Source organism: Salarias fasciatus, chromosome 1 (genome assembly GCF_902148845.1).
Source record: "Salarias fasciatus chromosome 1, fSalaFa1.1, whole genome shotgun sequence".
Taxonomy (NCBI): domain Eukaryota; kingdom Metazoa; phylum Chordata; class Actinopteri; order Blenniiformes; family Blenniidae; genus Salarias; species Salarias fasciatus.
Window position 1 is genome coordinate 23175967 of NC_043745.1, and position 15257 is coordinate 23191223.

Here is a 15257-nt window from a genome sequence, read left to right on the forward strand (position 1 = left end):
AGGACAGATAAAAGAATGTGAGCTTGGAAGGCAAATTTATTTATCGAGCATCGATCACACTCAGCGCTTTACAAAGAACTAAAGGAAATACATTGAAGCAGGGCTTTTGACTGTGTTAACTGGGAATTTCACTTTTATGTTTTACAAAGATTTAGTTTTGAAAAGAAATCGGTAATTAAAGCATTTCATGAGGACGGTCAATTTCTATTCAGAGATCGACGAGACAAAGCTGTTTATAATTCCTTTTATTTGCAGTTTGCACTGAGCCTCCAGCTGTAGCTCCTGGGTAAAATGATGAACTTGAAGCATCACAATCAAAGGTCAAGAGCACAACTTTTGACCTTTTACTGACAATATAAATTTGTTTCTTTGGCAGCCAAAAACATCAGTTCCTAATTTGATGAAGCTTGTGGAGTCACATGGCCAGCTCTCAGGTTATAAAGCTTCTTAGACTTTAGACTTTTCTAAAACTTTAGCATTTCACTACGTCCCACCAAAACAAATGAACTAATCATAGAACTTAAATTGGAAGCTATGATCAGTTTAGGTGTGATGAAAACCACTTCCGACCTGATATAGAAAGATAGTTTGCTACGCTGCTTTGATCAAGGCTGAAGTGGCCTGATTTTTTTACAGGTACTGTACCTCCGGTTGAAGGACTGTGACAAGGAGGAGATGGAGCCGGATTCTTCCAGCAAGTTAAACGACGAGATTCAAATGATAAGTACCGAATATAAATGAACAAATACAAGAATAATGTCGCTTTGTGACGGACTGAATTCATGAGACAAACACACAACTGAATATATTAAAGCGAAACGGGAAAATCAGCTTCAAGTAGAAATTACTGATGAAGGTCAGTCCGGTGTGTGGAAAACACAGTACTTGACCACCAGCTCACAAATATGGAAGGAATTCTCCTGCAAGAATCTGTTTCGCTTCTTCATTATGCCGACAATAAAAAAGCAAGCACTTAAATGTACAACAAACATGCTGGCAAAAATGTGGCTGTTTTGATGTGGATCATTCTCATGTTTTTCTGGAAATGTAAGAAAATAACAGCTGTGTATCTGTTCAAAGTACTGTCAGCTGCTTGCAAGAAGGCAAGAAGGCAATCGCAAGACATTGGGGTAAAGAAGCACCAAAAAAAGATCAGTGGAAGAAATTAACACACTCAGACTTCAAGAAGCACAGCTGAAAATAAAAAGAAAAAACTTAAAGGACAATACAGGATTATGAACAACGAGCAATGTATTAAACTGTCTTTAGGCCGATAACATGGAGGTATTTCCAAAGTGGCCTTTGCTCTGTTTGTACACCAAAATGTGTTTTCTAGTAGAGATTCAAATAGAGAAAAAAAAAAAACCCTGAAAACCAGTCCTGGTTTTTATCACCTATTAAAGCACTTTTAACCTCCGTTTTAAACAGCACTATATAAACAGTGACTGACAGACGGATCTACAGACTTTCGTCACAGAGAAACTCGAAACGTTTGTGATCGCCACGTTTTTCTGGCCTCTTCCAGCCGTCTTATCTTTAACGAGGATTTTATCTCAGTGGAAGGTAAACGGACACCTTTGTAGCTCATGTTTTGTTTCTGGGCCCGGAGAGGACGTCTCTCTGTTACCGGGCAGGATCCCCGGCTCAGGTTGAGCGGCGCCTGCTTGGCGGCGCGAAGCGGCACTCCTGCAATCCTTCGAAAGTCTGGTGTCAGAGAGGAACCAGAGGTCAGAGGAAGAACGGGCGTTGGGGGTGTTTGTGCCCCCCCCCCCCCCCCCCCCCCCCCCCCCCCCCCAGTCTTGCAGCTGGCCCCTCACAGGCAGCAGGTGCAGAGCTGAAGCGCCCCAACATCTGGACCGAGCCTCTGGCACTTTCCCTCCATTTTTAGCCTGTTGCTTTGGGTTTTGGGTACGGAGATTAGGGTGTCTGCCTACAAACAGGCGGAAGTAATCCGGCAGGACTGTGTGGAATGGCATGACAGGAATCATCTTCTCATGAAACACGAACAAAAAAAAAAAAAAAAAAAAAAAAAAATGGCGGTTTTACACGAGAGCCATTTTATTCAATTAGCGATTCACATATCTCTTTCGTCCTGACTGCATCGAGCCGCATTCGAGCGACTTATCGTCGTGTAAATGTTTAAAAGAGATGAAAGACTGTCGTTGCGTAACCATGACGTGAGTCAGAAAACATGACTGTCTCCTTCATTGATTTCTTCTGCAACGTTGGAGCGCATTACCGATGAAAGCATTTATTATCCTTAAGAAGGACAATGTTTCAAATACACTGCTGTGTAATCACGACCTTGTATAACTTGGCGGCATTTCTGCGGAGTTCAGTGTGATTGGTGTCAGCTGGCCTGAAACACAACGCTGTCACTAAAGAAGACGAATCAAGATCAGCCTATAAATCCAAGATTGCGTGTATCTGTTGCTTTTGGACCCTTAATCTTCAAATGGAGTCATACTTGTAGTAAATGTTGATTGGTCTGTCCAGAGGCCCCCAAAAATACTCCAGTGACAGATGATGCTGATTTATTTCACCGGTCCGACAAATCCCGTTATCCCTGCAGGAACGAGCTGCGCAGCAGTTTCCATTTCCTGGGTGCTTCAGCAGTGTGGCAGTGAGAGCTGGGGGGGGCCTTCCTGACTTTGCAACCTTTTGCACTCTTGGCGGGCACCTGCCGTGAAATTCAGCGTTAACCTCTTCCAAACGCTGATCTCAACAGCTCGACACGCACCACCGAGTCCCACCCGAGATATCAGGGTGATGTCAGATACCGGCAGCAACACGGGGGTCTGCTAGCGGGATTATCAAACACATGAATCAACATGATGCTATCCAGACACGGCCCACACATCCACCAACAGAAAAGGGCCATTTAGCGTGATTTGTGGCTTCAAAGAATAGATCTGAAGTTTGTCTCATTGTCTGCTTTCTTAGCCCGGTTTCAGCGTTTTTTCCGAGGCCCCTGATGTTCTCCGCGGTGCAGGAGAACCCCGGTTTCAACAAGCTGCTCAGTGAAGTCACTGTGGGAAGTCATCTAACCCAGAAACCGAGCATCTGCCAGGCATTTTTCCACCAGCAGACAATCCCATAAAATGTTCCAGTTTCAAATCAGTTTGGAAGAGGATGTTTTGGACGGGAATCAGATGAATTGGTTCTGGGCATTACGCTGCTCTGCGGACCCCTGGGTCGAGGGTGAGACAACTACAGATACGTGGAATGTCGGGGCTTGTGCAATTTAGCTACGGAGATCACAAACTCCCAATTCTGAGAATAGTCTTTGCAATAAAAAAAAAAAAAAAAGGCACCACATTTTTCTCAGATTCTGAGATATAAATACCTCTTCAAGAAGAAATGTGGACAGCAAATCTGTTTATCAAGCAGTGAATCACAGACGGAGCAACAAAAACAAATGTTGGGTTTCTGTTTTTAGGAATATTTTCTAATTATTCCAAACAGTGTCATAAAAAAAAAGAGAGAATCAATGAGGTTTATGTCATCTTTTGTCAGATAAAAATCTACTTCATGCTGCGGTGTTAGCTCAGGGATTTCGGCAGTCAGGCACGAACTTTCTTCAGCAACCTGCTGGGATCAAGAAACGCGGACTGATGGATCAAGGCGTGAATGCAGGTGCGCGTCTTATCTCCACCTCCGACAACTCTGAACTCAAAATGAACTCCTCGTCTCGCAACGATGAGTGAATTAAAGTGGGTTGATGCTTTTTAGGTCGGGGAAATGAAGACACTCGTTGTGCAGGCATGAGACGGACATGAACCCACGGCCGGCTGTCTCACCCAGAGACGCCGTTCTTGTAACGCCGTCTCTCTTTTCCCTGAAACGCGAAGGTGAGATAGAGGGAGAGGTGACGTGTACGTGTGAGAACAGTCGCTCATTGTTGCACAGACTGATTTGTTTTCACACCCATATCCAGTAAAATCGAGACCTCCGCCGCTGCATGGAGTGTGATTCAGCCTGCTTTCTGATGACTGAACAATAAGGTCATATTGTAAAACACCTACAGACCTGTCAGACGGATCAGGGAGGTAACCGAAGCAGCACTGACCCTACACTGTCTGCACTGATTGCTCATATGTAGGCACAGCGGAGGAGCAGCTCGTGTTTCTTCAATCTGCCGACCTGCACATGGCACGATGAGGGAGTGTGTGTTTCATCTCGCTCACATCGGCCTGGCAAGTCAGTTCAAAGCAACACCAATCTTTGCTGGGAATCTGAATTGGGCGTCCTGACGGACGGAATAAAGCCTTCATTGTTTTGTCAGAGAGAAAGCTGTTAATGCATCGCAGCTTTTCAAACTTTTTAAGTCCATCATCATGTTTGTGTGTGTGACCCCGGCTTGGATCAGATCAGTGGTTTTCTGTTGATAACACGGCTTTACACTGAAGCAGACCTTCAGATCGGTGACCTCCAAGGTCCAGTATTTGCCTGCAGTAGACTTTTTCACCTGATCCACCCTGAACTGGATGAAGATGCACCTGCAGGATGAAGCGCTTTGGGTTTCTGACTATTCCGACGGCCCCTCATAGTCTCTCAGCTGAGGCCGTCCAGGCATGTTCGAATGGGATGAGAAGAGATGACATTCCTGGTGAGTCAAACAGTGGCATTACGTCCAACCAGAGACGCTGGAGGAAGCTTCAGGAGATGACGGAGGTTTCTGAATATCTTCCCTCTCCCTGCAGCCATGAGGACCCCATGTGGACCACGGAGGAAAGCGGACCGTTGCTTGGCTTCACTGTGATAAAAATCAAACCCTCTCCTCTAACCAGACTTTGGAGGAGGGGGTCCACATCCTTTCTTAGAAGAAATCAGATGTGGTTTCAAAGAAAGACATGTTTTAAATAAAGAAGACCCCAAGCAGAGGTCTGGTCTGGGGTCACATGTGGGAATGAGGCACGCTGAGGCTCCTCAGTCCTCTTTACATATTGTTCACACAGCGTCTTCTCGCACATGTATTTTGCTGTGGGAAGATGCTCCAGGAGGGAAGCTGCAGGATCCTGTTCACACAGTGACACCTGGTGGACGCTGCTCACAAGAGACAAGATGACTGCAGAGCGTGTTCAACACCGAGCACAAAACAACACTTCGGTTTCTGTTTCAGTATGTCTGGATGAGATGAAATGCAACTAATTAAATGGATTCTTCATTTAAATGAATGAACTGTCTCCTCAGAAACACGGTCCGATGCTGCCGCTCACTCAGACATGACAGAAATGGTTCAAGAGGTGATGACCACCGTCCCGTTGACAAATGAAGGATTTACAGTAAAAGTCCACAAGAAAGAGGGTGTAGAGGTGATTTATATGACAAAGTTTACTGTAAACAGGAGAAAACAGACTAAATGTGTCATTGTTATATCACACATCTCGTGCCAAACGGCTGCTGCACTTTGTGTTTATTTCCAGAGGCGGAAACAGCCCTGAAAATGTGATACTTCTTCTTCTTCTTCTTCTTTTTTTTTTTTACTTTTTATGTTAAAAGTATAAACACATTGCCTGATAAAAAAGGTTGCAATAGTAATTCAATTTGCAATTTGTTATTGTGACAGGTGATGACTCACAGTTCAAAAAGGAGAAAAGCCGATCACAGTCGGTTTCAGGTGGTAACATGGGAAAAATTCTGCTCTTGTGGGACTTAATTACATGCTTGAAAAATACAGTCATGAATAAACCTCGAAATAAGACCTGATTGCAGTAACATGGGTGCTTGTGACTCATTACTTCTCGCATCAGCAGCTCAACAAAGGTTCATGCTGCCTCTTCATTTCAGCACCATTATCGTTTGTTATCGATGAGAACAGGAGTGCGAGTTCAGAGAATTTAGCCATGTGTCATCTATCTCGTAGTCGGCCTATATAAGAGTCTTATTCGTTGGGCCACGGAGCCTGAGCTGCCTGGATCTTACTGTCCTGCCACGTCTTCTTCCTCAGCTCAAGCTCAGAGTTGGTAAACGAAGCGGGACCCCAGTTAGTGATCAGCTGCGGTGCTTTGTCTCCTAAAAGTGAAAAGATGAGAGTATTTCAACAGCATGAACTTCATAATGGATTTCTTACACAAAACATGGTATTTTTAGCTCCTGTCGTCTGATGTGCTTCATGTGCTTCATCACGTGTGGCCAAATATGGATAAACCAGAAGATTAATTTCCTCACTGATATTTTAATAAGATAACTTCCTCCAAATGCAACTCGCAACAACTCAAAGAAACACTGGTGTATGCTCTGTTCATTACAGCCCCACACATCAAACAGCACATTAAAACCACAAAACAAAGTCATAAAATGTAGTTCGCTATTTCAGAATGTTGAATGCACTTATTAAAACGAGAAGCAATGATGCAGGGGGGAGAAATCCATGGTTCAACAAGCTGCACAAAGTACTTGGGGGGGGGGGGGGGGGGGGGGGGGAACCCATCAGCAGCCACATTAACATGGCCCTCCTGATGTGTCTGCACTCTAATGATGGAAACACGACACTTCCCCTACTAAGAATTCATCTTTAAATCTTATAAAAGATTACAATGTTGAATGTGTAAAATGCTTGAATCACTACAGTGTAGTATTTCATCATAAGTCCATCTGTTATGAGAATAAATGTCTCTACATGCGGTTGAATATCTGCATCAAATCATTACCAGTTAAATGGCCATAAATTCATGAATCATCCGAGGCTGATAAGTGAGAGGTTGTACCTGGCTGGATGAGACGCAGCAGCCCCTCCTGTTTGGCCACCTTGTCCTTCCACTTCTTCGTCTTGTTCGCTGCTCGCTCCAGGTTTTTCGATACTATCTAACAATGCAACACAATGCAAGTGCTCTTTAATGCCAGAGGGAAATTTTACAACTGGACATGTGAATGAAATCTACAGGTCAGACCGTGTGAACTTTCAGAACATAGAGATGGATGAACAGCTGCTAAGGCCATATTCGTCACATCATTTTTGATAAGCCAGATTTTGGACTCTGTGTACTTTAGGCTCAACAGTTGTTGAGAGGTGAGATGTAATGTCGTCCTCTGAACTAAGTCTCAAACTAACAAAAACGAACCTGATCACAGAGATAGGAAAAGCAGTTGTTTCTCTAGATTTCAGCCCGATCAGCTCAACTTAGCACCATGAAAAGCAGGGTCTTGCTGCAGAGGCCAGTTCTGACCTGGTACTGCTCCAGCGCCCCCCTCCGCTCGCTCTCCAGTCTCTCCAGCTGCTGCATGGCTGCCTGCAGGCCTCTCTCCTTGGCCAGCCGCTCGGCCAGCAGCTCCTGATTCTCCGCCTGGGTCTGGGACAGCGCCCTCTGCTGCTGCAGGTGGATCTGCTCCAGCTCTGCCCTCTTCGCTGCCTCCTCCTCCAGCAGCCTGCCCGGAAACACACACACACACACACACACACACACACACACACACACACACAAGGATGAATCACAGAGAGGTGCTGCAGAGCGCAGTGCTCACATTAAACCTGAAACTGTTTCTGATTGACTCTGAATGGAAGTGATTTGCACGATAACATCGTATATCTACTGCATGTTTTCTATGATTCCACACTGTTTTCATGGTCTTGCAAGTTGGATCTTTCAAATACCTCAGAGCCTTAGAGGCAGAGGAGGCTAAAATACACACATTTTTGCTTGGTTTAGTAAAAACACTGTACATGAGTCAAATAACAGCAACTGTTATTTTCTTTATGACATTTACGGTATATTCAGTCGTAAATATGTGTTTTAATCAATTTAAAATTGACTTGTTTTATCAGGGATAAACGCGTGCTGGTGCTTGGAAAAAAAACATACCTCACCCACCCCTTCACTGCCCCTGGCATGCACTTTGATCATTATTCAAGTTAAGTACAGATACCTAGAAACTATACATAAATAAAGTATTTAAGTAAATGCACTGCATTACTTCCCCCTCTGCTCAAACAAGTGCATTTGCATACATAGCTAAAAATTAAATCCTCCAAGCTTTATGGAAAAAAAAGAAAAAGAAAGGATAAATGAACAGCTGAAAGTATCAGACTGTAACTATTTCTGTATTTGTTAGTCTGGCTTCATTATCTAACCCAGTGGGTGATATCTCTGTGATCAGTTCTTGCATTTTCACATCCTGCTCAGTGTCAGTGTGTGGGTGTGTGTGTGTGTGTGTGTGTGTGTGTGTGTGTGTGTGTGTGTGTGTGTGTGTGTGTGTGTGTGTGTGTGTGTGTGTGTGTGTTTGTGAGACTTGGCCTGCAGCTTCCTCATGGCCTCCTCGTCCCGCTTGGCCTGCCGCTCGTCCTCCAGGGCCTCCTCCAGCCGGTGGTACATGTCCTCCAGCTCGCGGACGCGCTGCAGATACTGCTCCAGCTCACTGGACTTCTGAGCCACCTGCTCCTCCATCTGCTGACGCACCTGGAAACACACACACACACACACACACACACACACACACACACACACACACACACACAAATAGGCTCACTCACACGTTGCAGTTATCTACCAATAAGATGTGAATCAGCATTTTGTGTTGGTATTATGACATTTGCTTCACTGTGGTTTTATCTATTTCTGCAAATACCAACTGAAATGACACAATCTCCTTTCTGAAAGAATATAATCATTGAATTTTGTCAAAGCTGCCTCTTCTGACAGACTGCAGCTGTCTCAACATCAGGGGGAATATCATTTAAAGGTAACACCATGCTGCAACACGTGTTTTGGAGCGGCTGAGGGAGGCGCGGTACCATTTTCTCTCTCTCCAGGTCCTTTCTGTAGCGATCCTGCAGGTCTGCCTGAGTTTTCTTTCTCCTCAGCTCCTCCAGCGCCGCTTTAGCTTCAGCCTCTTCCATTTTCTGTCAAGCACAAAAGAGGAAATGATCATTTGTCGACCTGTCGTGATTCCACAGTAACCCCGTGAGAGGATTCATTCACCAACAGCAGTAGATAAAGACGGTCTGGTTTTAAGGGAATCTCTTACTGTGCTTTCATTACTGAGCGATAAACGAAGGAACAAACATCACAAGAGGAATTTATTTCCTTCAGTCAGTTTGACACATTTTCAGAGTGGAGTTTTCTAAATGTAAAGTGCCTTCACACTATCAGCGATGACGCCTTCTAATGAAGAATGTTTTAAGACAGTTCAAAAAGGCCATCTGGTAGAACAAAAAGCAGAAGTGTAGCTTCACATATAATGTTTCATAACTCTGATGGTTCAGATGCAGGTGTCCCCGACTGATACAGGCTTGTCATTTGCATAGAAACTTTTGTTGCCCTTTTTCTTGTGAGCAGACAGCAACACACTACTTTCATAGAATATCTGAGTTGCACAGCACTGTGTCCGGAAACCTCTGACTTATCAGATAACCAGTGAATGTTAATGATTTCTTTCCACATATAGGGTGAAACTGAGCAGAGACATCATAAGAGCTCAGCTTAATCCGCCAACTGAAAAATTACCTTCACTTTTAAAGCATATTTTTCACTGGAACTTACAAACTTAACCAACTGAGCCACAGCGACCGAAAGAAAGATAAGATTAATGAAGAAAAAACTATGAAACTGCACATGCTGACATGATAACTATACATACAGCGTCCCCTTCGAAGCTGTGATGCTTGCCATTTTAGTAACATAACTCCAGAAAAGAGTTCTGATCAAAGCATGTTTGTAGAGGCACCTGTTTGTAAACTTTATACCGGTTCATATCTTAATGCAACTTCAGTGATAGTTTATTGTATTGCTTTTTTGTTTCAATTTAAGCTAAATATAATTTTCTGGCAATGTTCAATTTTATTGTCACCAAGTATGAGCACCTTGAATTGTCTCCTCTCTGAATGGTGGTCAAAAATGATTCTTTAAGTTCATATCAAGGATCAGTAAGAACATTTGTCTCTTCACTCAGACCATTCTCGGTTTTCCCACGTCTGCTGTTATTTTCTTTAAAAGCTTCAACTTTCTCACACTGTCATGATCACGTTTTCTCACACCTTCCCTGCTCATCAAACATAATTATAAAACACTCATTTCCAAAACTTGTTGCTTCTTTTTTCTCGTCTCATCCTTTCTTCTTCTGTCTTCATGGGTCATTACTCTGGTTTCAGCTCGGCGGTCAACACATTTTACTTTAATACTACTTTAATTACTACTCTGATCAGAGAATCTCTACAGACGTCAACAGCCCGTGTTTTATTATCCGTACGCCTGAGACAGCCTGATAGCTTGTGTCGACACCTGAACTGCTCCCTGATGTCAGTCTGGGTGAAGTGAAGCACAGACCATCCTCATGTCCTCCAGCTGCCTCTGTTTGCTCTCGTTGGCGGCCTGGAGCTGCCTCATCCTCTCGGACAGGTCGTCCTCGTCCACGTGGCGCCTCAGCCGCAGCTCCCGGCGGCTCAGCCGAGCCTCCCGGTGGGGGGACGTCAGCCCCCGCCTCGGCAGCTGGATGCACGTCTGGATCGCTGCCATCGCAGGAAGAGAGACGGAGAGAAACACAGACGTTGGCTGTTAACGTGCTGTTGATTCAAAATGAGAGAAGATAAAAGCTTCAGGAGAAACAACTGGGAACACCGCGACATGGTAATGACGAGACGGGATGATGGGGAAGCCTGAGACACGCTCCGTACCTTGGATCCAGTCCTGCCTCTTCTTCCTGTCAGACACGCCGATCTCAAAGTTTTTATCAGCACATTTAATGATGAAAAGACATTTCTTCCCCTCTTTCTCTGGGAGAGGCTGCAGGAGGAAAATTACAAAAATGTTAGTTATATCACGCAAAAACTATACATGTCATGCACGCTCACAACTATTCACCTCCACACAGTAGGCTTGATCCAGAATAATGTCTCCTCTCTTCTCCAGCAGATCCTCACAGACGTAGTACGACAGAGAGGAAGGTCGGAGGACAAACCAGCGCTCCGTCCAGTTCTTCCGTTTGTGGCCTTTTTTCAACATGTATCCCTTCAACAGCAGCATGGAGGTCAAAGGTCAACCTCATTTCTCCACCAGAATTATTGATGTTAATGTAGCAGTGAGTTAAGCAGCGGCGGTCTAGAAGTTAGAGAAGCAAGCTCATAATCAGAGCTTTGGTATTTTGAATCACACCGCTGGCAGGACGCCAAGATGTGTGTGTGTGTGTCAAGAAGACAATGTGTCATAAATCCTCTGTCAAATCAAACATGTAGATCACATGATCTTTTAATTGCAACACAACGGGATGAGTTCAATGATCCGCTGAATCGCACTGCCTGGGCAAGGTCCTCACACATCTCTGAGAGCACTTTGCAGACACACAGAGTGATGTGAGATTTCAAACCATCAACCAATTTGCAAATTGCGTGCATTGCTGCATTTGTGAATTGGGATTCACAACCAACGCAATAAATAACATTATTGTGTGATTGTTTATTGTTAAAGTGATCGCTCACAGTATTATCCTGATAAAGTAAACATCTGTGGAAATGATCCCGTGTATGTTTAAAATGTACACATTTTTTACTGTGAAGGTCTAAATCAGTCTCTTGTTGGTGACCACAGTGTTTCTGTCTGATAAAGCCGTTGACTTCTTGCAGTGTGACTGTGTTCCAAACAGTGTGAATGACAAACCAGCATTAGGTGTTACTTCTTTCTTTAGTAAACTGTGGTAATACTTCAGGATTACAAGATGTTGAGAAAGGTCAAGCAAAACCTGGAAGGTGAAACATTAGATCAGTGGGAGGCATGAAGCTGCAGTCTGACCTGCTTGAGCACGTCCAGTATGAGCTCGATGAAGACGGCGTCGATGCCCATGGACATAGAGTGGCGGTTCACGCCCTGGCTGAAGTAACCGAGCCCCACGAGCTCGATCAGCTCCCAGGCGGTCAGCCACGTCTTGGTCTTCATCTTCAGCTTATAATCTGCAAAGCGAGGCTCGCTCCATACACTCCCCATGGCTTCAGTCAGCTTTCGCAAGAAGTACTCGATCTAAAGAGGCCAGAAAACAAAAAAGTTTAAAACATTTCTTGGGATTGATTGCGACAGTAAAGAGGAACGGTGGAAGCTTCCTGTCAGATACCTCTTCAATGACGATGATTAGAGGATATTTGTCTTCTGACAGAAAGTTGAAAATACACCAGACTTTGAAAGCATCGTGGTCTGAGATGAGCAGATGCTTGGTGTGTATATTCTTCTTGTAACACAGAGTCCAGCACATCTTGTTGAACTCCTCCACATCAAAATCTTGGCATACCTGTGAGAGGAAAATGAAACACCGGGTTACAGTCAGGCTGCTCGGCAGCAGTCAGCAATGTGTTTACAAAATGCTAAACAGGACACCCAAGTTTGTCTCCTTTCAAAAACCTCAAGTCTGCAGGATGTGGGGTACAAACATGTCGCAATTAAACAGCTCATTTTCATTCAAGTCAGAGCCCACGAGAGCAAACCAAGCAAACAGCTTCTGAGCACAAAGAGCGAAACTCCAGCAGTAACATGTAGAAAACTGTCTGCATAGACGAGTCCCACCGCATTCAAAACAATTAAGTAACGTCTATTAAAAAGCCAAAAACACAGATTAGTGTGGGTACAAGAAGTGCTTGTGGCCATTTCCTCTCCTACATAGTACAGATCACCATTAGTCATCATAATGTCATGCAGTCTGTGCAGAGAGGTCTGTGTTGGTGGATTTCTACTATTTTTATTGTTTGCATAACTGACATTTATCCAAATTAGAAAAAGCTTTACAAAGCTGTTTGAGTGAACTACGACATGCTAATAGCTAACATTATGATAATGATTGATGCGCTTAAAGAAAGAACTCAAAACATTTCTATTTCACAGTTTGTATGATTTTAATACATTTTTCAATCATTGTTTTTATGAATACTGATGGATTATTATTGTAGCACTTTAGCATTTCATAATGTGAAGCACACCATAATTAAATTTAGAAATTATTACTATTAGCATTATCATTATTATCATCATCATTATTATTAGTTGTAGTAGTATTATAGCAGACCAAGTAATCTTGCTTCAATAGAAAATACATTACCAGATTTTAAAAATGAAATGAAAAGTAAGTTTGGTGCTAAGTTATGGCTGCTTTAGCAATACAAACATTGACAGACTGAGTCAGAAATAAATTACTGACATGCCTACGTTTCTAAAACTGAGCTGCAAAGACTATCATTCATCTAATCTAAAAGAGAGGACAATCAGTTTAGCAAAAAAAAAAATTAATAAATACAAACAGACCTCTGTTAGACAGGACGTCTGTTTGGAGTGTATTCAAGATTTTAATGAAGCATACAGTTTGTTGTTTGTACGCACACTTTTTTTCTTAATTAAAATGTTAAAAGTGTCTTATTATTAAACTAATAGTTTAAACTAAACATAAAGCCCACAGAGCTTAAAATAATAACTCAGTAGCCAAGTTATTATGACAAGTGTCTATCTTTCATAACACTTTATCTTTTTCAGGGTTGAGGCGCTGGAGAAAATGCTGATAATAAAAACTATAAATTATTTCTAAAGATGTTGCTAATTTTTGCTGATTTCTAAAAAATGGGAAAAAATGGGAAGTTTCAAACTCCTGCATACACAAAGCTGTGAAACTTGGAGTTGTCCACTATAAAAACTGGAGGCTCTGGAGAGTTCAGAAATACGGATTTACCATTACTTGGTACGGCAATATCTGTATATCCGCATGAGTGAGAATTCCACACGCAGACGCTGCCATAAACCTGTTATTATCTGACAAAAATAAGCAATACTTTCTACTGTGTATAAGTGAAATTCTTTCAGTACTTTTTTCCCAGAGTTATATGTTTTCATTGTTCTGTTTTTCAACCCTGGTAGAAAGTAACTCTTCTGACAGTTGCACTCTTCACAGAGAACTGAAAGGAATTGCTGGAATTGAGCGACGACTCTTTGTTCTCACTTTGTCCAGGATGAACTTGTTGAGGTACGGCATGTAGCCGTGGTTGGAGACCGGCCCCTCGTTGTCGTCTTTGAAATGTTCTTCGAGGGTCAGGGGGTCATGAGGGATCCTCATCACCGTGCACAAGTTGTAAGACAGCACCTGAAAAACCAACAAAACACACTGCGGGTGAGGAAATATGGTGCAAATTCATCTGTGCAACTCACAATAATATGCAAATTTCTGAACTGAAAATTAAAAAAAAAAAGTGAAATTAAAGAGAGGGGTCCAATCTGGTTATCTGTTCAAGGGACACCAAACAAACCATGGCTCCACAAAAATGCACCACCTGACCTTCACAGGCATCTGACAGTTTTTTTCATAGATTTTGTTTAAATAGAATATTAAAGTAACAAATGTGCAGATAGGAACTGAACAGTGACATCGTGTTTCATGTCATTACAGAATAAATTCAAGCGGAATAATTCATCAATTCACAGTGATAATACAACACATTATAAGATTATTGCTCCAGTTACAGATTATATTCTAATCCTTGAAGCCTGTAAAACAGTTATTATAAAGATTCCAACGCGCAGGTAAGATCAATTTACTGTCATCACTGCGAAAACGCCAACGAATGCGGAAAAAGTACATCTCTGTGAAGTTTTTCACAAAATCTCTGCACTCCTTGCATGTTTTCAAAACTCAAGAGCAACTCATTTCTGCGCCCCAGACTGAAACTAGAGGTTTCTGCAGTTTGCTGGTGTCTTCAGGGAGGCGGGCAGAGCTGCGAGGCTGAACCGGAGCTGAAGAGACGCACCTTCAACTGAGACTTGGACACCTTCCCCTCATGGTCCAGGTCCAGGGCTGAGAATGCGTGCCATATCGGCTTTAAAAGCTCCTGCCGAGGCCACATCTTCCCGCTACAGCGTCTCCACACGTCTGTGTGTGTGTGTGTGTGTTTCTGGGTGAGTGGCTGGGAGTCTTTGTGGTTTGAAACTATCCGCCTCTGGCAGGAAGCACGTTGAGGCAGAAGTTGATGGCGCCACCATGCGTCCAAAATGAAGAATGGAAGAGATCTACCGATGGCGCTGCGCAAATAATGGATCCCCACAAGATTGGTGGTGTATTCCCTCTACGCAAAATTATCAAAATGCAAAAGATTCATAGATTAGGAGCACTGCATGCTTATTTATTTCGGGGAAAATGAACAGCGCGATCAAGAGATCCATTATTTATGAAGCCAAATCAATGGTTTTTGTGCAGATTACCAAAAGGTGTGTTCAAGATGTAAATCATCCATCAGGAATGAACCAGGGTTTACTGAGGCAAGAGCACGAGCTATTTCAGTACTGGTTCTGACATGAGGCTGGACC

The 15257-nt window shown here is 43.2% G+C and overlaps 1 protein-coding gene across 1 annotated transcript; it reads right to left on the reverse strand.

The window, feature by feature from the left end:
* Positions 1-5447: 5447 nt before the first annotated feature.
* On the reverse strand, positions 5448-14830 carry LOC115393586 (switch-associated protein 70). Its single transcript, XM_030098656.1, has 12 exons — positions 14702-14830; positions 13900-14040; positions 12037-12210; positions 11721-11945; positions 10797-10943; positions 10610-10718; positions 10263-10444; positions 8732-8839; positions 8230-8396; positions 7170-7368; positions 6711-6807; positions 5448-6015 (listed from the first exon to the last, which is right to left on the reverse strand). Exons 1-12 carry the CDS (start codon positions 14795-14797, stop codon positions 5885-5887), a joined length of 1776 nt encoding a protein of 591 aa, XP_029954516.1. The 5' UTR covers positions 14798-14830; the 3' UTR covers positions 5448-5884.
* Positions 14831-15257: the final 427 nt, after the last annotated feature.

Bases quoted from the DNA above. Each gene is read 5' to 3' on its own strand.
- LOC115393586 (XM_030098656.1), bottom strand. From the start codon at position 14,797: ATGTGGCCTCGGCAGGAGCTTTTAAAGCCGATATGGCACGCATTCTCA. The intron at 12,211-13,899 runs GTGAGAACAAAG...TTCCTCTCACAG, and splicing joins ACAAGTTCATCCTGGACAAA to GTATGCCAAGATTTTGATGT. The intron at 11,946-12,036 runs GTATCTGACAGG...TGGCCTCTTTAG, and splicing joins TAATCATCGTCATTGAAGAG to ATCGAGTACTTCTTGCGAAA.